The sequence below is a fragment of the Salvelinus namaycush genome, chromosome 19 (assembly GCF_016432855.1).
Source record: "Salvelinus namaycush isolate Seneca chromosome 19, SaNama_1.0, whole genome shotgun sequence".
NCBI classification, from domain to species: Eukaryota; Metazoa; Chordata; class Actinopteri; order Salmoniformes; family Salmonidae; genus Salvelinus; species Salvelinus namaycush.
The window spans coordinates 35,708,129-35,719,284 of record NC_052325.1 but is presented as its reverse complement, the minus strand read 5'-3'; the positions used below and the strand labels follow the sequence as shown (position 1 = coordinate 35,719,284).

At 43.0% G+C, this 11,156-nt stretch overlaps 1 protein-coding gene across 2 annotated transcripts; it reads right to left on the bottom strand.

Moving 5' to 3' along the window:
- Window positions 1-3,573: 3,573 nt before the first annotated feature.
- On the bottom strand, window positions 3,574-10,768 carry arglu1a (arginine and glutamate rich 1a). 2 transcript variants are annotated; one of them, XM_039014916.1, is made up of 4 exons: window positions 10,217-10,768; window positions 8,137-8,401; window positions 5,689-5,772; window positions 3,574-5,124 (listed from the first exon to the last, which is right to left on the bottom strand). In XM_039014916.1, the coding sequence occupies exons 1-4, from the start codon at window positions 10,546-10,548 to the stop codon at window positions 4,960-4,962; spliced, it is 846 nt and encodes a 281-aa protein (XP_038870844.1). In that variant the 5' UTR covers window positions 10,549-10,768; the 3' UTR covers window positions 3,574-4,959. The 2 variants fall into 2 exon arrangements, with proteins under 2 accessions (XP_038870844.1, XP_038870845.1); XM_039014917.1 differs by having other exon boundaries at window positions 8,137-8,362.
- Between the last annotated feature and the right edge of the window lie 388 nt (window positions 10,769-11,156).

The following is an 11,156-nucleotide window of genomic DNA, read 5'->3' as shown; positions in this document are numbered from 1 at the left end:
CGCTGAAAACATCACTTTAGGCAACATGATGTATGGGCCTAGCCTTTATCATACTATAGGTCAGGTTGTATAATAACCAAGGGATATGAGCATTTGATCATTATCTGCAATAGCCAACCTCTCACATTGGAACACTTGATGAAAATCCTACATTATTATAAAAATACCCCCCCCCCCCAAAAAAAAAGTCGCCACAACATGCACGACTTTTTTCTACATGTGGTTGTTTTGTTAACTCAATATAGGTAAAATACAAATATTCCAAATGTGAAAATGTATCATAGTGTACATCAGATTGTATCTAAAATGTCCCATATTAGGACCCACATTGAGCGCCTCACACAACATGGCACTGAAGCCAAGTTTTTCCAAAAGGCAACAGCGCACACTAGCGGATGCGCGATTGAAGAAGGGTGAGTCTTAAGTTTTGAACCATCGAATATTTATTTTATTATGTTTTTATGCAAATGTTGGATTAACATTTACCAATAAGTTATTTGAAGAGTGATTCTAAATCTGTATTATCGATAATTATGTAATTTATCATCAACAAATCTGGCTATTATAAAACACAAATCTTTGTCTTATGGTTTCAGTGTTTGATTTATTTCCGACTACAACTCTTTATTTTATTATAATTATTTGAATTAGTCTATCATAATAACTATTATTATGTTATTACAAGCTTATCACCACCAGTCTACAACAATGTGATTTCTAGATAATAGGCCTATAGAACAAATGTATTTTTTTACGAGATTCACCAACTGTAACCTAAAATTAACTTTTGTAGACTAACCCGGTCAATTGAGACAGCTCAAGGTAGCCTGTAATTTAGTTTAATGGACGCTGATTTGATGAGTCATTGCAACCCACACACCTTTCCAAACTAAATTAGGCCTACGTGTATCAGTCCAAACGTGTGAAGTTGACACTTTTGAACAGCTTAATTTAATCAGTGGTGTATTTAAGGCTACAATTGCTTATTGCACTGTTTGTTTAGCTGATAATCAACGGGGAAAAGTCACACGAGATAGATAATTGGGGGTCAGAGTGGAATGCGGCGGCCGGGTTCGGATTCTCTTGACTGGAATCAACACACCGCGGACTGTGACTGTGACAACCTTACCAGTCAGGGTAGACCGCTAGAATGCCCGCCGTCGAGTTGATGTTTATTGGCGAAGATTAAGAGCATTAGATAGGCTACATTCAAATGAAAGATGAATGAACGGTTAAGGAGGAATAACAAAAGATCGAGATACACATGTTAATGTTATAAAGAAACGGATGCCTGCATAAAGTGCTAATGTAACACTGAAATAAGTTCCTTGTTTCTTCATTTTTTGGGCCTAACGTTACTTGTAAAGTGATCAAATAAAAAGTGCAGCCTATATAGACGCTTAGCCATTTTACCTTCCCTGAATACACCGTAGGAAGAGTGTCCTGAAATAGTGTCATGAGTCCAGATAATATCCTGCCTTCGGGAGAAGAGAGGAAGCGGTGAGTTCCTCTGTCTTAAAAATACCCCCTTACCTTGCTAAAATAAGCCGTGAACGATCGGTAATGACTGCTCTGCTCTTTTCAGTCAGCAAAGGGATCGGGAAATACACACAACCTCTCTTCAACACATTGGCTAAGCCTCTGAATACTGTCTTACACTTTTATAGCACATTCAGCTTCAAGGAAAAACTAATAATTTGTAAGAGGAATTTGAGAGTTTTGTGAAGCATATAATCATTGAATATGTCCATTGTGAAATAGGCCTCAGGTGAATGGCCTTAATATATAGGCCTAATACTAATTATACATTTATGCCTCCTTACAATATCAAAACGTTTTAAATTAAACACCAGACAGCCCAATAAAGTATTTCAATAATTATATTATGATTATTATCATGTACAGTTTAGCTAGAATAAGTCTCTAATCAGGAGCGTAAAGGCCTTTGAAAAAGTTCAAACTTTCCATCTGTAATTAGTCTTGAATTGCAGTACTAGGCTATGAAAAGTCTGTAAAAACAATAGGCCTAAAGCATTGCGTTGTTAAAAGAGCACTAACATTAATAGAAATAAGTGTGTGAAATTGTAAAACCTCTATCTCTTATATAAAAACTATATATAGCGGATTAAATTGAATTTCATATGAGGCTATCACTGAGTGTCTGTAAATTGCTGGAAAACATTTTTGGCAAAAATAGTTGGGCAGAAAATAGACAAGAAATTAAAAAGTGTCTGTGTTGCTTTTATCTTTACATAGCCTACTTATTAAATAAACAAAAAACGAATAGACGATGTGGCTAAACTTTCCATATTTTCTCATTTGAAAGGCCCTCTAACCAGCGGGACTGAGTTCTCATGGGCCGTACCTTTGTTCATTCAGTTGCTCCTTAGTGTTACCAACTTAAAACGGAGAACATCTCAGGTCCATGGGGTCCTGAGCCTTTATCATGATCAAACGGAGTCCTGCTGATTCCCCTATGCACCATGTCGCTAAAAGTACACTTGCCAGTGAAAAGTGACTTATAACCTACTCTATTTTCCAAAGTTTTCCGGACCTAATGCTTCGTTTCAGAGCTGATGGGCTCTTTCAGTTGTGCTACAATGGTGTCATATTTGTCTTGGCACTTAGTTTCTGTGTGCGTGTGCGAGAGAGAACATCACTGTCACTTTTTACCCTGGATGGCTATATAGTCGAGGTTCGAGCGAGGGTATAAAGGTGGTTACTCACGCATGGACGGTCGCTCTCACGTCCAAGGTTTGTCATGTCAAATATGTCAGTTGAATCTTGGGGCACGCGGTCCTATGATGCACCTGGAAGTTCAGTGAATCGGAGACGCGCGTCAGATTCCGTCTTCCAAAGAAGTCGCTGAGTAATTACAAGCATTGTTGACTTGACATTGATAAATAGGACCCACAGAGAACGTAGGAGTCCCTGACAGATAATTGATTTTGGTCTTATATTGTGTAATAACTTGCTGGCAACTTCAAGATGTTGCCAATACTTTCATTACTCTATGCATTTTGACCGGACAGCCTTGCCATTGAAAGGCACTAGATTCAAGTATCCAAGCCACGCGCAAATTACGCATGCATTCAAAGGTGAGGAACAATACTTACCATGGGACCGCAGAAGAATTGAGACGTCGCTGAGACATTCAATTAAAATCAGCCAATCATGAACCTCAATTTACATCACTACAGAGACCAACTAATTGTCCAAATACAAACAAATTTATTTAAAAAATGCAGTGCAAATTGCAAATCTCCTCTCCAAAATATCTAAGCCATTAATTCTAATTAACAATATGTTATTATTTGACAAGTAAATATAACAACTCTAAAAGGGGTTACAAACTGTAATCGAGCTCAAAGGTAAACTCCCCTGGAATGTGTGTGGAGAGATCCAGTAAGGAAATCCTAATCCATGATCAAAAAGTGATACATTGGCTGTATCTTCTGCACCTTCATCTTTTGACCAATCATATATTTTGCTAATAATTGGGCTGCCTATGTAAATGCAGCAATTTACATTCGGAAATAGCCATTGACTAAAAACCACAATCTGAGACAGTTGTACGCATTCAATGGTTTTATTGGTGTATTGTTCAGTTCCCATTAACACAATCAGGAAATTACCACAAGACAAGTTTCACTTACTCAAGAAGCCCCTTAAACCTACCAGAGATCAGCCAGTCAGACATACACACACACACACACACACACACACACACACACACACACACACACACACACACATCCAAACATGCACATACACCTGGTCAGATCTCAACATGTAGCTAGTGAATCTTACCTGGACTTGGACATCCTTTACGAACCAATAGTCATTTTAAGGGGACCCTTTAAGGGCGAGGTTAATATACTACACCAAAACTAAGGAACAGAGGTGCACTGCTTCCAGCGTCTACTTGACTTGAGAGAACAATTCACTCGGCGATTGAACAGTAAGAGTTCAGTAAAATGATGCAAGATTATAAATCCCTGTCGCTTGTCTTTCGTTGTTGTGTGGATTCATTTCTATTTTACAGGAGTAGGACACCAAATCACAGCGATTCTAATATTACATCATACAGGAAATGTCTGCCCCCCCCACTACCCCCACTCCCCTTCCCCCTCCTGACCATGGATGAGACGCATCATATCCTGTTCCAATCCTGCAACGCGCCCCGGAGCCGCTCTATGGGCAGTTTGGGAATTGGCCTTGGTTCACCTGTGCAGCAGAGCGTCTTTGATCACATGCTTGGTTTTTCTATTTGCCGCTAAACTATCGAGGAGCAAAACATTGTAGAAACTTGGTAAAAACGCGAGGATCAATCATCAGAGCAGATGTGAGGTGAAGGGAGGTGGAAGACAATCCTGTCAGCTAAAGTGGAGGTGACTGTGTGCTTTACTGCATATGTTACCCCTGCCTTGTCAGCTTTCTACGTTAGACACACACGGCACAGGAAAACCCAGGCCAACTCCCAAACCACCCACAAAGTTTTAATGAGCCTTAACTGGACACACACACACAAGTTATGAGTTTCTGTCCTAGCTTGCTTACTGTTCAAAGTAAGACCTAAGTAAGGGCAGAACCAAGTAGTGACAGCTTTCTACACGACAGTTCAGATCCTTAAAAATGGAAATAAACCCCCCCAAAAAGAACAAACAATAGTCACTGGGGGGGGGGGGGGGGGTGAGAGGCCAAGGAGAGGGAGGGGGGGGGTCAGGGGGCGAGACAGGTGTTAGATGGTGTGCGGGCATCCCTCCCTCCAAGGCTTGGTTGGGAAAGGTCTGTAAAGCAAGGAGGTGCGTGACAGGAGAGGAGCCATGCCTCTTCCAGCGCCGTGGGCTGCCCTTCGTTCAGCTTTCCACACTTAAAAACACACAGCGAGCGTTCCAGAGGAGGAGAAGGAGAGCACTGGGGGGGATGGAGGAGTGCAAGAAAGGAGGGATGAGAGGCTCATTCGGTGGCCTTGAGGGAGAAGGAGAGCTTGGGCCGGGACTTTCCCTTGCCCAGGATCATTTTCTGCTCCTCCTTCTGCTGCCGCTGGCGATCCTGATCCAGCTTCATCCTCTCCTCGTGAATCTTTCTCTGCTCCTCTACGATACGCAACTGCTCCTCGGCCTGGTGGGGAGACACACACAGAGAACAACGGGTCAGTTCAGGATAGAGAGATCCTGCAGTGCCAAAATGCCACAAACTGTTTGCTGTTACTTTTGATAAACTGTTTGATATTAGCCTTGAGATATTAATATAATCTGTTTGTTTTGCTTTATGCCTTGTTTACTACAATCTTGGCGTGTCCATGTCGTGTCCAAATCAAATAAATAAATCTTACAAACGAGTTAAGTGCCAGACAGAATATAAACAGGCAAGGGAAAAACAATTATTGTTAACGGCTACTGATAACCATCAATGTAAAACCTATGCCAGCATGCAATACTACGTTGTACTTGAGTTTCTCATAGTTTCCCTGGAAATCTGTCAATAACCTCAATTTCATAACAAAAATGCCAATACCACTTTCGCATGAAATCTACGATGACCACGTATTTCAATATCAACACAACCACATTTCATCATGGAATTGCCCCGTTTGCATTTTGGGGTTTGGGAAAGTAGCTAAATATATTTCTCTCTTTGTAGAAAACAGAGAGGAGAAGCAGAGGCGAGTAGAAGAGGGCGTACCAGCTTGGCCTGAGCATCGGCAATCTTGCGGTTATTCTCCTCCAAGATTTTCTCCAGCTCCTCCCGTTTGGATGTTTCTTCCTCCTAAAGGGGTGACACGATGCCATGTTAGCGCGCACACAGGCTACGGCCGCACAACATCCCTGCACAGACACACACTCCCACATCATTGACCTCTCAACATACACACACACACACACACACACATTGGCACACTCACTTGTCTTCATCCTACCACAAAAGGAGTCTGCTCAGGCTCTCCCTCGCACATCATAACCACTCTTTCCCATTCTTTCTCGCAATCAACCGGAATGCTTTTAGAACACAGGAGAACAAAATTTGTCAAAAGGGAAAAATAACCCCCCTTTTTTCTCTCCCGCTATTCGTGACAATACCCTCCCACATAGGAATCACTCAATCACACCTTTAGCCTTCACTTGATCATTAAGACATTAAAAAGGGAAACCCACTCGGCACACTCATAATAGACAGAAACAGATATAAAAAGACAAACATTCTAAAAAATCTATTTGCCTCTTTCTTATCATCATCATCATCAATAATAAAGAGAAAAAGGATACAAAAAAGGAGTGAATAGTTTTGGCTCACCAATGTACGTATACCTACGCATTTTCCTTGCCTGTGTATCTACACAACTGGTGAAAGCATTCGTCATTAAACGGTTGAATATTTACTGTCTCGTCCAGACTGTGTCCCCTGCAGAGAGACAGAAGCGCTCCTGGGGAGGGGAGGGGGGCTGCCATACGCCAAACGCGCCCGGCCCGCCTGTGGCCTTCCTCTTTAAAACTGATCTCTGTACTGCTAGCCTGCCGCCTGCAGCCCAGCTCGCAGTGACTCTTTAAAGCCGCTCTCGCTCTCAGCTCACATCGAGATAACATAATGCAGCAGCAGAGTACAGTGGTGTACAGTACAGTGGAGCAGTACTGTGCGGAGGAGTAGGGCTGAACACAGTACAGTACGTGAGTGAGCTGGGAGCTGTCTGCAGGCCAGTTCAGGTCAAAAGGTGTTAAAGAAGGTGGTGTTAACACAAGTTGTGTCCAAAATCAAAATCATGAACAAAAATTAAAAAAACACCCCTAAGGAGAAGCAAGTCATGAGGACGTCACAAAGAGTACATTTGTTGTTTTTCTTTAAAAACAAGTTAGTTTCAACACAAAAAGGAATATTAAATAAAGAAAGAGGGTTAACAGACAGGGATAGACCAGAGATTGTTGACCTTGCAAACAGGAAACTGGAAATGGAGGTCCGTCATTGTTATGTATTCCAGAGCGGATGCCTTCTAATGGGAGCTTTTCAAAACAAGGATTATTAAGAGCGGGGAGGATAATATCAACTTTATAGGACACAATAAACTAAACTGTGTATGTAATTGTAGCCTATTAAAACAAAAAACACTCAAAACAGAAAGCGGCCTTCCTAGTGTCAAAGTAACTATTACCCTCCCTCCCCAAAAAGTACGTCTAGGATGTGTGGGGGGGATCCGAATAGGAGAGATGGGGGAGGGAGAGCTCAGCGAGGCGCACTGGGGCCACATTTCTCACCCGATTAGTACCGAGCCACTGGCCGATTCCTGTTTGAGTCAGGGTCGCTGGGCATTGGCTGCTCCTCTCATTCACATAACATTATGACTGTACAAACCATGGCCCTCATTAATGAAGCCTGGAGAGAGAAGAAGGCCCAGCGTCTAGTCTACTCAGCAAAGTGAAGGGCCTCAAGAAGACTACAGTCCACACTAGCCGCTAGAACAAGAAATTGAAAAAAGCTAATTGGGCTAAAGGGGGCTGATTTGTCACTAATAAGCCAAAGCTTCTCATCCCTATTTGTTTGTGGTTGGGCAAACCTGTGCTCGCTGCCTACCTGGGGCAATAAAAATGTGCACTGAATATTGGACACAAACAGAGAAAGTGACTGATAATGGAATGTCAATTTGAAGAGAGCTCTTTATTAGGGATGTAAAAAGGAGACATTTACAATAATGAAAATAAAAGTTATGAATAATTCTGAATAGGGATGTATGAATGGGGAAGGAGGGAGATTTATGAGATTGAATAAAGGGATGAAGTCTGTAAATTCTCATGTCTGCCATGGCAAAAGTTTCACCTGAATCCCCCAGTCTTACTTTGACTGTCAACTGCCAAATATCATCCATTTCTCTTTCAATCCACTACCTAAGTGGAAACCTGAGCTCTTGCTCTTTTATCACTCAATCTACAACTTCTGAAGCTCACAGAACTCTATCACCATCCCACCTATCCTGTACTGACCCTCAGCCATGGCAGCACTGCGATACCCTCACACCCTCCATGTAGAAGTGAAACTTGTGCCATGGCCATGTCGGGGGAAGGGGGGGACCCCCCTTTCCAAAGGAGTGGTGAGGTGTGTGGGGGGGGGGGGGAGCCGACTGCGTTCCCAACGACCGAGCGTTACCTCTCTGGCCTTCTGGGCCTGCAGCTCGGCATGCCTCTGTCTCTCCAGCTCCTCCAACAGCTGGCGTTCCATGATGCGCTTGGCCTCCTCCACACGCCGCAGCACCTCCCGCTCTATCTCGTCCCTACGTTTCTCCAGCTCCTCCTCCACCCGCTTGGCCACCAGCTCCTCCACGCGACGCGCCGTCTCCTCCTCGATCAGCTTCTCCTCTATCTCCACCTGACGGCTGCACGGCATGGGTGGGGAGAGAAAGAGGGGAGGGTTGCTGACATGGTAGCAAAAGTGACATGACACGATCAATGCATATTCAGTTACCGTTGAATCAATGTACCCTAAAAGCCAGATTTCTACAGAAACAACCTCTGGGAATTGTGCATTTGTAAGCTTATCAGGGTTATAAAACTACTTTTGTAAAAAAAATATATATAGATAAAAAAAGGTTTAACTTAGTGTTTCATTGATTTGGGATTGAATTGCAGCACATGGCACTATGGAATATGTACTAAACGTGCGTGGGGAAACAGATTTACCCCATTGACTAGACAGACACCCTGGACAACAGGAGATAAGAGAGTACTGTTGTGACTAGACACGACGCCCCCTTGCCCCTTCCTCCTTTCATGGGAGGAAGTGAGCCTGTCCAGAGCAGCAGAAGACTGGGGGGTAAATCTAGGTGTGGGTCAGTCCAAAAGGCATGCTCGAGGGAAGTTGGTTTGTGCACATGAACACAAGGCACGCATTTAAACCATTTCAGCTGCCCTATCAAAAGGACGTGATCGTTGTCACATTGTTTCAGGCACAACTGAAAACACTGTCCCTCTTTCCGATTTAATTTGGTTTAGTCAAACATAACCAGGAAACCTAAAACCCGGGTCCTTGCTTATCAGGTATCCATGTCTTTATTGGACATTGTGTGGCTGGTTAAGTAGCCCTGTGGTTAGCCAGTAAAAGGCCACAAAGCAGACTAGATGACTACTGTGTTGTAAGTATCAGGTGTCAATCAGCCACTGGCCAAAAGGTGAACAACAGCTGCTTCCCCCAGTCTTTATTTCTCTGGCAGACCAATATCACCTGCCTACAAACAGACAAGATGTGGGCATTATGTGAGGTGCTCGCTATAGCAGAAAATATGTACACACACACTGACACCTACTACAAAAGTAGTTTCCCCCCAAATTGCACTATAAATTGTGTGACACCTGGATAATGCAGCAAGACAAGTGAATGAATTTTGTTGAGAAGCAAATATAACAGATGAAGGTGTCTGATTGTTCATCATTACATTTCCTGACTGAACTGTAGCTTATAATAAGTCACTCACTCAGAATGCTACTTTTAACTGACAGTCAATCTTAGTGTTGCAGGGGCCAGATGAAAGTCCTGTGGTTGGACTTCAGTGGTTGAGAGCCAGAGGGGCATACCAGAACATTTTCATTTGACAGGTGAGCAACTTACAGTAGTTGACGCCCCTCACTCCCCTTTCAACTGTTTCATTTAACCAGTGATTAGGCCTAAATTATAATTATGACATTAAAATGTATTAACTCAATTTGGAAATAAATGTCACATAAGCCACAGCTTGGAGGCAGGATTAATATTGACAACCTTTTTGAGGACACGTAAGGTAGCCAGAGAAATCTCTGTCACATCATCCTTAGATCGTTGGTATCGTCACTAAATCGTTGAATTGTGATGCATGAAACATGACATACAATGTGGCCACTCAGATTGCCACTTACGCACAAATATACAAATGTATAGTTACTAGATGCATAATAAAAGGATTTGAAATGCATTATTAGATTAAAGAAACAAGTGAATTGCAGCCAAGTGCCTTAATTAGTTAGCTGGTTGGCTAATGGTGCAGGTAATAACGTTAGTGTTGTAGGCTTGCATAGCTGATTTGGGCCTCCTCTCCCAAGACATGTAGCTAACGTTAGCTAGCCAGTTTATTAGCTTGCTAACTAACGCCTATGCCTGAGTGTATGGACGGATCTATTAGCATTGTAGCTAACTAGCGAATTTACCAAGCTAGTTAGCATGTATTTCATATTGGATAGAATATTCAGTTACGACTCACATCTTCCTCTGTCTTTCCATCTCAACCTTCTTCTCCTCCTCCTCCTTTCTCTGTTTTTCGTCCAAGGCGCTTCTCTTGCTCAACGTCCTGCCGAATATGTCGATTCTCTCCGGCGGTGTGACCGCTCTCTCCCTTTCCCTGCGGGTCGAGACTGTGGCTGACCGGGAACGAGAACGCGACTCTCTGCGCCGGTTCCTCTTCGCTTCACGGGACTTGGATCGCTTCTTGGACCTCTCCTTGTCCCTTGAACGCGACCGGCTCCGTTTTTTGCTGTGCTTGCTGCTTTTGGAGTGTTTGGAACGGGACGAACTGCGACTCCTCGAGCGACCCATGGCTAACGTTACCTCCTCAAGTCGAACGTTCCCAGTTAGCTAGCTCTATCGTTGGAAATAACACAGTAAATAGCACAGTGATACTCTTACACCTCACTACCTGCAATATTTGCTCAAACTGTATTGCTAAAACATTCGTATGTCTCAAAATGTTTCATTCGAACGTGGTTATTATTCTGCCCTGATAACCTGCGGCGCTAAAGCAAGATGGCGACTAGCTCCTTTTTCCCACAATGCAATGCATTCGGCCTTTTCCGACTATCTTCGGAATCTGCCTCGCCTGTGCTAAGTTTGAGCACGGCTGTGCTATATGCAGCATGATGTAAATTACATTTTGTTAAAAAATAATCAACCAAATCAAACTCGTTTGATAACATCAAGGAGGTGAATTGACAGGAGTGTGGTCAGACCAATCATGTATATAAACCCTGGATGGATGATGCTATGTATTGGCCATTGAAAGGTCTTTCTTTTTTACAGTCTATGCTTTGAAGCCACCAGACGGCCATATTGGCACTCCCCAGTAGGCTCAATTCTCCATAGGAATGAATGACATTCTATAGCTTTTCAATAGAAGGGTTGGTTGTTTAGCAACAAAACCAATGTGC

Coding starts and splice junctions, on each gene's coding strand:
- arglu1a (XM_039014916.1), bottom strand. CDS start 10,548: ATGGGTCGCTCGAGGAGTCGCAGTTCGTCCCGTTCCAAACACTCCAAA. Junction 8,402..10,216: donor ATGGAAAGACAGAGGAAGAT/GTGAGTCGTAAC, acceptor CTACCATGTCAG/CAACCCTCCCCTCTTTCTCT. Junction 5,125..5,688: donor CCGATGCTCAGGCCAAGCTG/GTACGCCCTCTT, acceptor TCTCCCCACCAG/GCCGAGGAGCAGTTGCGTAT.